The 14,491-nt window shown below is 34.4% G+C and overlaps 1 protein-coding gene and 1 pseudogene across 1 annotated transcript; one reads left to right on the top strand and one right to left on the bottom strand.

The window, feature by feature from the left end:
- Window positions 1-126: 126 nt before the first annotated feature.
- LOC113326518 lies at window positions 127-4,026 on the bottom strand (annotated as a pseudogene).
- A 3,871-nt stretch (window positions 4,027-7,897) lies between these two features.
- LOC113326517 (zinc finger MYM-type protein 1-like) lies at window positions 7,898-10,448 on the top strand. Its single transcript, XM_026574232.1, has 2 exons — window positions 7,898-8,505; window positions 8,606-10,448. Exons 1-2 carry the CDS (start codon window positions 7,898-7,900, stop codon window positions 10,446-10,448), a joined length of 2,451 nt encoding a protein of 816 aa, XP_026430017.1.
- Window positions 10,449-14,491: the final 4,043 nt, after the last annotated feature.

Raw genomic sequence — 14,491 nt, 5'->3', positions numbered from 1 at the left:
AGACAATTTGGCTGATCTCATTCCCTTGGGGGAACATGGCAGCAAAATCTTTATATCAAAGAAAAAACAAAAATACATTTTCAAGAAGAAAAAAAAAAAACTGATACATAAAGTTACTTGATAAAACCCTTTTTTCTCAAATTTTTTTCATCAAGATGGCCCTGCAACATCTGCGAGGAACAAATATTAATCAGATCAAAGGAATTATTTTTATTGATTCGAAAACAAAAACAGCATAAGATTCTAATGGGTTTAGATGTGGAAACATACCAGTGTCTGGTTTCTTCGCTTCCTCTTCAGACTTCCACACAATGACATCATCCAAACCAGTTGATATGTTCTTGTAAAACTGCAGTCAAGTATGAAATCTCAAGATCGAATGAAAATTGCAAATGATTAGATGTTTCTACGTTACTGTTTCTAAAGTGTAAGGATATTATACGTTGTGAAATTCAAGTGTATCTCCACCAGCTTTAGGTAGCTCAACCATGTTTAATGAAGTAGCCACCTCAAACACCTGAATGAAACAAATATAGCCATATTAGCGGGTATGCATGCATCTTAAACTAAAGTTAAGTACATCTTATATTCCTATCTGCCAAGTTCACTGAAGCATACCATCTGCTTGTCAAATAGATTGCTCAGTTTGAGATCCTGAGAATGGGAGATGAGTTCGAAGGCATTCATGGTAACTGGTTTTTCATCCTTCTTTTCTACAACAAGATTTCTGCTTTCCTGCGCCAAGAAGGACACCAGTAATTAATTAAAACTCTATAACAGCCTTCTCAGACAGTCACTAACTATACATATTACGAGAAAAGTTACCTCAGAATTATTAAAAATAGCATCGACATCATCAAGATTAGTCTCTTCTTGTTCAAAACCTGGTGGCTTCTATCCTTTGTTAAACCATTCGTTCTGCAGTAACTCCGCGAAAGTAATTCTCTGTTGAAGAATGCAATTATATATAAGTTTAGGACACGGACGACGTCAATCTGTACTATGTGAATGTCGAAAATGCAGTAGTACTTCATTTCGAAGACAACATTAAAGTAATTAAGTGAAGGGAATTACTTTCGACGGATCAGGGTCGAGGATCCTTTTGATTACTTTCCTTGAACCCGAAGAAAAGTATGAAGGAATCAAAAATTCAGCTTTAGAAATCTGCAGTCAGAAAATTTCTCATAAAAACCAAGGCTGCACGTTTGATATGTTAAGTGTCTGCACTATATATGTCGAATAAAAATTTGTCACCTTCTTGTATAATTCCATGAGGTTCGAGTCATCGGAAGGAAGATAGCCTGCCATGAGGACAAAAAGGATTACACCACATGACCAAAAGTCTGCCTTAGCTCCATCGTAACCCGTCCCATTGAGAACCTAGAAAAAAAGTAGACGTTGGAATATGTAATTGTCTAGATTAATAGCGCATTATTGATGTAGGACGTCCATTAGATTTAAGATTAATATTTTTATTATTAATTATTATTATTTTACGTAATTCTTATTTCTAGAATTTAGTTATTTTATGAAGTTATTTAATTTTAGAATTACTTTGATAGCAAGTTAGAGTTCTTTGAATTAGAGTTAAAAGTCTTCCCTATAAATAGAAGACAAGTCCTTTGCAATATACATTATTATTATCAATCAATATTGAGTTTTCTCGACTATTATCCTATTTTTACTATCAAAATTCTTTGTTCACACTTCCGTACTGCATTAATTATCTAGACAAGTCTAGAGAACAAGTAATCCAGGTTCGGCTAGAGCAAGTCAAGTCGGTTGTAATGTGAACTAGATAACTAAGAGAAAAATTTGTAGAGAAACTTAAAGAGTGTTTTACGTTCTAAGGTCGGGTAACAAACCCTGTAAGATACCTCTGGAGCAACATAATTTGGAGTCCCGCACATTGTGTGAAGTAACCCATCTTCCTGAAACCAAAAAAAAAATAAACAACAGAAGTAACTTAATTGCAAAGGTTACATTTTCCGGTCTATTCATGCCTGTAAACTCTGAAAATACGTAGGAAAGTGATCAAACAACTATTTAAGCACCAAAAAAACTACAGTCCATAGCATCGTAACATTATCGGGATGACCGAAGGGAGTCCCTTCTATACTGTCAATATGGGGGCTAAAAATGCATCGCTTGCAACGCTTTCCTTTTTCATTTTTAATCGATCCAATTGAATGGATATTGGTCATTTTTTCTCGAAATTGAATCAACAATCGGAGAGTTATCGTCCCCGACTATGGTTAGGAGCAATGAAAACGGTTGGAAGTCGACCCGATTGACGGGTAATTAGGCATGAAAATGGTCAAAAAAAGCGTCACCTAAACTTTTAATTTTAATCTTGATCCTTGGTTGCCAACAAAATTCAGCCATCAGATTTAAAACTGTTACTGAAATGTTACAAAATTGTTACAATATAAGTATTAGACAACTATAACGCTTATAAATATTATAAAATCTGTAACAAATTTTATTGCAAAATCTGTAATAAATTGCGTCACAAAAATAAGCTCACTGACTTTGGTCGTCCCTGCACTGCTGTAGCAGTCATCCAGTAAGTATCCTAATTATCGAAATTCATAGAGAGGAATTGTGTGTGAGACTCACTCGAAGTTGTTGAGGCAGAGCACTTAATCCAAAATCCGAGAATTTAAGATCCCCATTAGCATCCAACAACACATTCTCAAGCTATATAGTACACCAAATCAAAACAGTTGTCCTGCAAATTAAGTAGTGAAGATAGAAAGTAATACTCCCTCCGTTCCTTTTTAATAGGCTGGTTTGTATAAATAAATATTTCAAAAAAATAGGCTAGTTTCCTAATTGGGAAAGTTAAATGTTACTTTAACTTTCTGTGACCACTTTTTTCTTAATTTCTTTTGATGACAAGTGTCATGTGGACCATCTCACTTTATTTCTTTTGCTGACAAGTGTCATGGAGACTATTTCACTTCACTTCTTTTCATAACAAGTATTATGAGAACCACTTTCAATGATTAGTTCTCTTAATTTCCTTAAATTTCTCTAAAAACAAAACCAGCTTATTAAAAAGGAACGGAGAGAGTAATAAAAACAAAAGTAAGCGCAGTGCAGACCTTCAAATCTCTATGAAAAACTCCTCTACTATGGCAGTAATCCACAACATGTATTAGCTGCTGAAAGTATTTCCTCGCTACATCTTCCTTCAATCTACCCTTTTTAGCCTAAAAAATATAGTAGTAGTAGGAAAAACATTAAACAAACGCAAAGTATATATACGAGCTAATATATCGGTTCCAAATGATAGGAAATCTTATGAATTGTAAGGAGGAAAAGAAGAAGATCATATCTTACAATTTTGTCAAAAAGTTTTCACCACCATTGACAAATTCCAAAACGATGTATATCTTTGTCTTACTAGCCATAACCTACACAAATATACAGTATATCATCCCCATTTTTGAAATAAGTAGTAAACAACGTTACAAAACGCATCAACAAAGTTCACAAATTGTTGGAAATGTAATTTGTAACTGAGTGAAGGTACCAAGGGAGGTGTAATTTGAGAGCTACTCAGACTCTCTCATAGTGAGTGTTAAAGATTGAGAGTTAATTAATCCTTGTAAACAAGAGTGAGTTTGGACGACCAAACTTAGCAAGAATATAACTCGAAGGCAATAATGCTCGTGTAACACAAAATATAACTTTATCAATTAGCGGGTTTTTTTCACAAAAGCAATGCATATGTATTTCCGAAATTTGTTCATCGAAATTAGAAAGTCCCATATCACATATTTGCAAACCGAAATTTCGGTCAAGTACTTACTGGGACGGTCTTGGGCATAAACGACAAAAGCTTCACTTAAGGGTCCTTGCTCTGTTTACATGCCTATATCTATTTATTTTTCCGAACAGAAAAAGGTTGGATGAAAATAAAAAATCCTTGCCAGAAAAAAAGGGAGGGTTCTTCTACAATTTACAGAATTTACCTCCCTAGTTGTAAGTGTTTCATTCCGTGGAGCTTACTTGAGCCATGCATATTGAAAGAACATTTAGCACACTTCTGCGTTGACGATTGCCTAATGCTAAAACATGTCTTTTGAATTGATTTACATATATTACTTCAGATGAATCTATCAGAAATTGTAAAAAATAAAAAAAAGAAGCATCCACTCACATGGTTATATTCACATTATCTCACACTTCAGAGATAATCATCTTAATAAAACCTAAACCGTAATGAAATTGAAACTAATATCTTGAGGCTATGTTGCTCTGATAAAGATCTACATTCCTACAAAAAATGAGTACGTTCCAAGATGTATAACGTAATCATCCACTATATTGAAAATTAGTCATCGAAAATCAGCAAATTCTCAAAGGTTAAAATTAAAATTGATTGATAATGAGACTTGGTATTTCAGAACGTGCTCATTTTTGGTAGATATGTAGAACTTTGTAAGAAAAATATACCCCCAATATTAATTTCAAATTCATCGATGTTCAAATTTATTTAGAAAAATATCGCTCAAAACATGAGATACTGTAAATATAAGAGTGGGAGGGGATTCGCCCTCGAAATAAAAATGTATAAACACACCACAGAGTTATCAATTTTAAAGTGACTTGATCCTAATCGAACCTTGAATCGAGGTGCCATTTGATTTTGATAAAGATTCTATAACATCCGTGCAGTCAGATCACACGTCTCCGACCAAATGTCAGTCAAGTTTTTTGGTTCAACCATAAATGAGCTGTAAATGAACAGATAAATTCCAACCAATGAAAACTCTCCACTATGGCAAATTCATATCCACTGATAGTCCAATGTGGCTGAGAATTGATCCACCTCATCATGGCAGCTGCACACATTGATGGTTTGGGCCCACTTTAGACTTTTGATAGCCTTATGATATGGCCCATTGTATTATCAATCACTATTTGGGCCTTTTCCTGCTGTCAACCCAGATATGATAATGTCTACTAAATCTTTTCTCTTTTTCTGTTTTCCAATGACAGTTGGAAGATCTTTTAGTCGGACAGTTCAATTAACCAACCAAGTCAACCAGTCAACCTAAATGTTGCTCCAACCAACCTTAGGATGGCGATCGGTCATCAACCAACCCAGACCGATCGCCAACTCAAAATTTTCTAGAATCGGAATATGAGCCAAGTATATAAGATCTTGAATCAGACATCAGAAAAATGAAATACATAAACAACCAGATATCTGGTTTGGCCGAATTAGACGTCTAATTGACAAAATGCAAACGGGATGTGAGTTTCTATCGCAGCCCCATGCGAGCCCTTCTTAAACAAATTATCATATCCATGTGAGGGTGGGATCCTACAATTTTCAATGTGACCCTTTGTAATAACTTCAAGATGTGAAAGTTAGGGAAAAAGAAAAGATTTTTAGGTATTATGAAATGATGAATCAACAAACCTTTCTCCCCATGTGAGTCTTGACCATGATGAGTTTCTGAAATGGTGAGAACTTAATGATGAGGAGAATCAAAAGGTTACTTCCACCCAAGTAGCTTATGATTCTTACTTATTTTACAGAAATAAATAATTAGTACTTATTAATTAACTTAATGAACCTATGCTGAACTAATTATGTAACATAATGGTGAGAACCAATGTAATCAATATCGACCGTATCGGCCGATATATCGCCGAAATATCGGATATCGTTCTGGAGTGATACGAGAAGCAGTATATCGGCGATACGATATTTGCCCGAAAATATCGGTCGATACGAGCCGATACGAAATTTTCACAATAATCCGGTATTGGTTTTTTTAGTCGTTTTAGGTAAAGATCAAGGGTATTTTAGGTTTTTCATAAAAGGAAAGGGATAAATCCCTAAAACTCGATCCAAAATGAAGTGTTCTTCAGTCGAAAAACAGAAATGAAAGGAAAAGAGACCGCGTTCTTTGGAAATTTAGTTCAACAAATCATGTTCTTCTTCTCAATATCATTTTAGGTAGTGAACTTTAAAGTTACTAAAGTTACTCTTTTGTGTTTTTGATAAAATTGATGGTATCTATTATATCTTAACATAAAATGTGTGAAAAAATGTCTGTTATAAAATTATAGTCTTAAAATTTGAAACCGATATTACACCGATATTTCAACGATAATATCCCGATATAAAGTTGTACTAGTGTATCGGTCCAGGCCGAGATAAACCGATATCTGATATTAACTACATTGGTGAGAACTTAATGATGAGGAGAATCAAAAGGTTACTTCCACCCAAGTAGCTTATGATTCTTAATTATTTTACAGAAATAAATAATTAGTACTTATTAATTAATTTAATGAACCTATGCTGAACTAATTATGTAACATAATATGTGTAACACAATAATTTCTTTCCACGTGAAGGCAACAATGCGAATACCGTACCGTAAAGCTGGTAAGGAAAACTCTTTGAAGTACTTTAATCGGGAGAAGTGAAACCTAAGAAAATATAAAATGCCGTGTTGATTCGTTAACAAAATATATTAAGATGTGAATTTCGAAATACATTCGTACTTGACTCAGATTTAGATGCTCTAAAAGTTTGTTAGTAAAAGAAGAAAAAAAAAATTACAGCGATGATCACTCAAAAAAATTAATGATCTTAATTAATTTGATTATTCGGAATTATAAGATACTATGAACCTCAGCGATAACCTAGGGTTTATGTAGTGTGGGTGCAAGTATTACGGGAGACAAGTCAATCATCTTTGAGGATTTCCTTAAACTTGGACAAACTATTTCATGTGGTTCCCTATGTTTCCAAAATTCCAAGTTCTAGCGTGGATATAGGTACATTGTAACCCTAACATTCCCCCTAGTTTTCATTTTTGTAGATTGGGAGTTAGAAGTTAGTTTGATATTAAGAGGAGGAGAGGAGTTGCTTGGTTTGTGCTTATATTGTTTTCTTCTTGTTCTTGTTTCATCCTGTTTGTGTTTCCATGTGCATTTTGGTGAACATGCTCTGATCCAAGAATGGTTGAATGGAACTGTTTCTTTATACGCAGAAGTACCGGCCGTTAATGCAGACGAGTTTCAGTGCAGATAATTAAGAACCATCATCAGTTGGTTAGCTATATAAATATATATGTCTAGTGTTTTAATATCACTTGCAGAGCCGGGCCCGAGGGTGTGCAGGGTGTGCGACCGCACAGGGCCCGACTCTGGCCAGGGCCTTTTATCTAGAAAACAAATGCCCCCCCTCCCCATAAGTTAATATAAATGTTCTGCCACAAAAACATATTAGCTCTATTTCAGATTTTATTTAAGCCCAATAACCAAGCCCCATATCACTCTCACACTTTACTCTTCTAACACAGACGCAAAAATCACCTTATCACATTCTCTTTCTTTCCAGTTTCCCCTTCGTCCTACCTAGTCCATTGCCCATCTATACTGTTTGACAAGAATTTACATAAATCCTCAAATTTACTCATAGAAGAGCTAAGGTATAATCGTGATTATACTAGACTACTAGTATGGAAAAAAGGGAGCAAATCTTCATGTTTAATGTAAGTAAACTATCCAATTTTAGGTTAATTTTTCAATTTAGGGTTTTGATTTGTCTAATAAAACTAAATTTTTACTTCTTATATGTCACAGATGATCTAGGAAAATTGGGTTGTTGTTGTATTTTTAATTTGGGTTAGTGTTGATTTTGAAATTGAAATTTGGGGGATTTTGCTACTTGAAATTTGGAGGATTGCTTAATGTTCTAACTTGTAATTGTTTTTCCTTTTTTTTTTGTTTTTTTACAGTAAGCTAAGGTGTTAATGGCTTGAGTTATGATTGCTGCTGCTTTTATTTGATTTTGCTTACGGCTAATCGGCTATAATCGGGTAATAAATAATTAAAATCATTATTTGCTGCTATTTGAAATATGGTTAAGAGTTTAAGAAAAGAAACTCCTGGTCATGATAAGCGCATAAAACAGAAAAAAGATCTAGCCTTTAAGGAGTCACAAAGAGGAGCATTGGATAGATTTGTTGTTAAGCTTCCACCTACAATAGTTCCAAATCTAACTGAAAATGAAAATGTTGTTCCCAATTTGGACCGTGATGAAATATGCAATGATTTGGAACTCACTCAGAATGTTCATGAAGAAGTTCCTAACATAGTTGTCAACGAAAATGAAAATATTTCTGATAGGGAAGATATATGTAGAGATGATATTGAATGTGAACCTCCACTTTCTCCCCCTCGAGTACATGTGGATATATATGATCCTAGATACTGGGGTAGTCTTGACACAAACTCTAGAGATCTTTTAGTGGAAAAAGGCCCTCTTAGAGACCCAAATATAAAGAAAGGTCCCAAGGATAAACGATCAAGATACTTCTCTTCAACTTGTTTTACAAGAATTTTACCTAATGGTGAAGAATATGACAGAAAATGGCTTGTGTATTCAAAAGAACTAGATAAAGTATTTTGCTTCTGTTGTAAGCTGTTTAAAAATAGTTCTCGGATATGTGGTTTATCAAATGAGGGGTATAATGACTGGGGTCATCTTAGTCAAATGGTTAGTAAGCATGAAAATAGTACAAAACACAATGTTAAAAATGAAAGTTTGGCTTGAACTGCGTGATAGACTAAAGATAAATGATACAATTGATAAGCACCTTCAACGTCATATTAATGAAGATAGGGAACACTGGAAGCAAGTATTGAAGAGAATTATTTCTGTTGTGAAATATCTTAGCATACATAACTTGGCTTTTCGTGGAACAAATGAGAAAGTGTATGAAATTAGTAATGGAAATTTTTTAGGTTTGATTGAAATGATTGCCGAGTGGGATCCGGTAATGAAAGAACATATGAGAAGAATTAAAAATAATGAAATTCAGTACAATTATCTTAGTTCTAAGATCCAAAATGAGTTGATTGATTTGCTAGCTTCTAAAATCAAAAGTGCCATCATTCAGAAAATTAAGGCTGCCCAGTATTTTTCTATATTGCTTGATTGTACTCCGGATGCGAGCCACCAAGAGCAAATGTCTTTGATTATTCGGTGTGTAGATACTAGTGAAAGTCCAATAAAAATTCAAGAATACTTCATGAGATTCTTAAAAGTAGTTGACACAACTGCACAAGGACTATTTGATGTACTGAAAAGTGTTTTGAAAGATCTCGATCTTGACATTAACAACATTCGTGGTCAAGGATATGATAATGGGGCTAATATGAGTGGGTGCAAAAATGGTGTACAAAAGAAGTTGTTGGATGTGAATCCAAGAGCAATGTATACACCTTGTGGGGCTCATTGTTTAAATTTAACACCTCTTGATATGGCACGTTCTTGTAAGGGAGCTACAGATTTTTTTGAAACATTAAATCAGATTTACAAGATTTTTTCTGCATCTACAAAACGGTGGGATATTTTCAAAGAATATGTGAAAGGTTATACCGTCAAACCATTGTCGGATACTAGATGGGAAAGTCACATTGAAAGTGTGAAGGCAGTTAGGTTTCAAATTTTTGATATAAGAAAAGTTTTGCTTAAAGTAGGAGATAATGGTGATGATAAGGATACTGCAGCTAAGTTTAAAGCGAAAAACTTAGCAAAACATAGTGTTGGAAATTTTGAGTTTTTATTAAGCATGGTGATTTGGTATGATTTGTTAAATGCTGTAAACTTGGTTAGTAAATCATTGCAGTTTAAGGATATGCTTATCGACGATGCTATGCGTCAAGTGAAAGGACTTCTAAAATATTTTCAAAACTATAGAGATAAGGAATTTGGGAAGGCCTTAACCACCGCCAAAGATATTGCTAATCAATTGGGAGTTGAAGCTGATTTTCATGTGGGTCGTATAATTCATAGAACACAATTTTTTGATGAGATTGGAAATTGTGAGGAAACAGTCCAATCAGCTGAAGAATCTTTTCGAACTAAGTTCTTCTTGCAGATTGTTGATCAAGCTATTAGTTCACTTGAAAGACGGTTTGAGCAATATAAAGCATGTGACGACATATTTGGTTTTTTGTTTAGTTCAGATACTTTAAACTCAATGGATGATGATCAGTTGAAAGCTCGTTGTGATAATCTTGAAGCTGCTCTAAGACACGAGGAAGTGTCGGATATTGATGCAAACGATTTGTTTGGCGAGTTGAAAGTTTTACGTGAACTATTACCAATGGAAATAACCACAGCAGCTGGTATATTTAATTTCATAAAACGTCAAGATAGCTTTCCGATTACATCCATTGCATATAGAGTACTCTTAACAATTCCAGTTACAGTGGCATCGGCAGAAAGAAGCTTTTCAAAATTAAACATCCTGAAATCGTTTTTGCGTACTACCATGGCCCAAGAAAGACTCAATGGGCTGGCAATGATATCGATTGAGCATAGTCTTCTTGACGACGTTGATATTGATTCATTAATCGATGATTTTGCAGCGGTGAATTCAAGACGGCTAAATTTCCGCTGATGATCTTCTGAATGGTATATATGCATGTCATATTTCAATTTGATATTGATCTTCTGGAGTCTTCCATTTGTATTTTTGGTTTACTAACAACTTTAGTCTTTATATGTCTTTCAGGTACATTTATTTTGGTTAACTAACTCACAGATGGGAGAACTTGAAGTCATTTACAAAGATACGGACGGTAAATACTAGAAAAACAAGTCGACAATCTCTTTTTGAACCCTTTTTTTGTGTTGAACTAGACAATATGTATGAAAGCAATGCTTATAACGGTAAAGAACTTGTTATGTTTATTGTAATGCTAGCTATATATATATATTAATCGTCTTAGTTTCATTTTATTGTTATTCGAAATTGTCGTGGAGAAAAAAAAATTGAACGTAAGAAGGCCCTGCGAATAAGTTCGCACAGGGCCCTAATACACACAGGATCGGCTCTGATCACTTGCACCTGGGTGATAAAGAAATGTTTTGTTTTTTGCCCAGCTACCTGAGGTTGTAGGCAATATAAAAGAGGCTCAAAAAAAAAAAGTTATGCACTTTGGCACTCTGATTAACCCTAGCTAAGCAACAAATTCCAATGTCATCTTAGCTTGACGCAAACTAACTTTGGTGATGTCCTCCCATCACTTCATTCTTGTTTTCATGCAAAGAAATTCTCCATTATTTGTCCCATCTTCTTTTAATCTTCATCTTCTTTTATCTTTACACTCTCTTTTGATTTCAATTCGTGCACTTAATTTTGGTATAGTGACTTCACTAGGCTAATAGAGTTTCGTTTGCTTTTAACTATCCTTTTTCCCAAGTGGCTTTATTCAAAACCCACCAAAACCTTGATTCCTTTATTATGTCATCGGGTTCCAAGTAACCACTTTGAAACTTAAGTTAGTCACTCAGTTTGTACTAACCCTATGAGGTCTGGGAATATCTTTGCTTAATTACTGGATTTTCTGTACAAGCTAAGCCTAAGAGATCAGGGAATTTCTTTGCTTAATTACTGAATGTCTTTGCCTAATTACATGAGTTCTTTTTATTATCGGTTAAAAATTTGGTACTGAAAAGTAAGATTGGAACTTATGTTACTGATATCATCACCCAGTAACTTTACAATTATACTGTAGTAATATTGACAATCTTTAAATATACCAAGTCTCTTTTCTGGAAGCAATTATCAAAAGAATATTCAATTTTATAAGCAACAATTGAAATTCAAACAAATAAACTATAAAGTCACATATTGGCAAAGGTGTTAATTTTGGGTGGGAATAAAGGATACGCTGATAGAGAAAACAGAAGCTACGGATTTTGCAGATTACTTAGAACGGGCGCCAAAGTATACGAAATTGCAAATTTCATGCGTCATTACTCAATTTATTGCATTATTTGATACACAAATTTTGCTAGTTTTAGACAACGAAAACAAAACCCACACACATGAATTAAAAGCTACGGCACATGGATGATGGATCCCCACCATATTCATCTTATCTGTTGCATTTGATGCAATTTGGTATTGTCAATTGTCATGTCATTTAGGTATCTCTTTTAAGTGTAGTGCCAATATGTCATTAAATGAGATTGGACACTAGGGCAGGTTCACCAAGGAGAAATAATAGAGAATTTTCTTTTCTTTATAATAGAGAGATTTTGATGCTTATCTTTACTAAATTTATAACTAAAACGGTTAAATTTGAGTAGGTTCCAACTAAATTATTATCTTGTCATCGTCTCAGCTAACCTTTTCTAAGAAACGCTATGACATGACAACGACTCCAATATGGGTAATAGAGTATTTGGGGAGATCTTTCTTATTTGTTGTCCTATTTGTTCTCCCAATACAAAATTGGTCAATTAACCCAATAACGACAATTTTGGGTGAAAAAGACATGTAAAATTTGATATTGTTTAAATGGACGAGAATGTAAAAATAGCCAGGATGTAAACAGTTTCATCTTACCCACTTTCAAATACTTTTTCTTATTTTTAATTTACATCAGGATGCATCCAATTTCACCTTCGCTATTTTTTAAGTTTAAGCCAGGATGAATCCAGATTCATTCTTGCTTCTTTTTTTTTGTGTCAATTTCACCCATACTAATTTTTACTCGTCCATTAGAACCATGTTTTAAAAATATTGGACAATTGACCCAATTTCTCATTCTTTCGATTATGTTTTAAAGTTTACATGGTCACCAAAAGCTCAGTTGCTTCTTTTTATTGAGAAGTAGAATTTTTTTTATTTTTACTAGTCATTTTGAAATTTATATCTTATATATTTAGCAACCGATAGCCAACATGTTTATACTTTCTAATTGTAGAAGTAGTTATCCTAAGCTAAAAGAAAAAAAAATCATTGTGGAAGTCATTCAAAAGTTTGATTTATATTCTTTTTCTAATATCTCGACTTAATTAAGCCGAAAAATTACTCCTTATAGTGTATCTAAACAGCTTTTTTAGTTTTTAAACTAACTTTTGAATTTTTATTTTAATTAAATCGATTTCATCGGTGATACCCAAACGCTCTTTTAGCCGCACACAAAATCAATTGAAAACAATTATAGTAAGTTGTAAGTTTAGTGATAAGTAACCACCGAGAAGGAGAATCATCTTCAACAAGAGTTTCATTTTCTTCTTCTATAATAGATGAAGTAGGAAATCTTTGTTCCATCTGCATCGAATAATTTTCAACACCGCTGCTACTCTCACTTTCAATTTGAGAGTTCCAACCTGTGAACTTCTTTGAATCAAGCATCGCTTTCTCATTAAAGGTCACATCACGACTAATTATGAACTTATTCATTTCTGGACACCATAGACGTTATCCTTTCACACCTAATGAATAACCTAAGAAAATTGCTTTCTTAGCCCTAACACCGAACTTATCTTCTTTCACATGAAAATAGGCTTGACAACCAAACACCTTAAAATTTGAATAGTTAATGGGATTACCAGTCCATACCTCCATAGGTGACTTACACTTAATAGTTGTTGATGGTGATCGATTCATTAAATAGCACGCCGTAATTAACTGCTTCATCCCACCAGATCTTGTCTAAACTTGCGTTTGACAACATGTTCTCGATCTCAAGTAACGTTCGATTCATTCTCTCCGCTACTCCGTTTTGTTGTGGTGTACCCTTGACTGTGAAGTGCCTAACGATACTTTGTTCCTCACAAAACTCCTTTAGTGGGTCTTCGATGTATTCACCACCATTATCGGAACGTATCTTCTTAACTACAGGACCAAATTGTTTCTCTACCATGGTCTTCCACTTCTTAAACACATCGGTGACTTTATTCTTATGATTCATGCTGTAAAGTCAAACTCTCCTCGAAAAGTCATCGATAAAGGTCACGAACCACCTAGCACCTCCCTTAGAAACTGAACGAGAGGGAACCCGAACATCCAAATGGATGTAATCTAACAAACCCTGTGTGTGGTGTACAACGGTACCAAAACTGCTCCTACATTGATTTCTAAATATACAATGCGCACAGAAATCAAGCTTGCCCAAGACGGACATACATTTCTCACTCATATGCCCAAGACGCATATGCCATAATTGTGACTCCACCTATTTCTCATCAATTGATTGAGAAACCATAGCTCCACCACAAACTATATCTCCTTGTAGAAAATATAAATTACCATGTCTTTCACCGGTTATCTTCAGACTACCATTGTAGAATACCTTCAAGAATCCATATTCAGCAACATACTTATATCCAAGAGACTCAATTACTCCTAAAGGAATCAAACTCTTTCTCAAATCTGGGACATGTCTAACCTATGAAAGTGTTGTCACAACACCATGCGAGCAAACATGTACCGTACCAACTCCAACTGTTTTGCAGACATTAGAACTACCCATCATAACAGTACCACCATTCACCTCTCTATAAGTGGTAAAACAATCCTTAGTATGACACATATTATACGAAGCACCGGAATCAAGCATCCAACCATCATTGAGATAACTCTTTGATATAACGGTTAACACTTCCTCATCCAAACCACACAGTGGTTCTTCTAAAACTTCACTG

This window comes from Papaver somniferum, unplaced genomic scaffold (genome assembly GCF_003573695.1).
Source record: "Papaver somniferum cultivar HN1 unplaced genomic scaffold, ASM357369v1 unplaced-scaffold_10, whole genome shotgun sequence".
Taxonomy (NCBI): domain Eukaryota; kingdom Viridiplantae; phylum Streptophyta; class Magnoliopsida; order Ranunculales; family Papaveraceae; genus Papaver; species Papaver somniferum.
Note: the sequence above shows the minus strand (reverse complement) of the source record. Positions and strands in the feature narration are given on the sequence as shown.

Excerpts from the sequence above, each read along its gene's own strand:
- LOC113326517 (XM_026574232.1), top strand. The coding sequence starts at position 7,898 with ATGGTTAAGAGTTTAAGAAAAGAAACTCCTGGTCATGATAAGCGCATA. Across the intron at positions 8,506-8,605 it reads TGTGGTTTATCAAATGAGGG|ACTAAAGATAAATGATACAA; the intron begins GTATAATGACTG and ends ACTGCGTGATAG.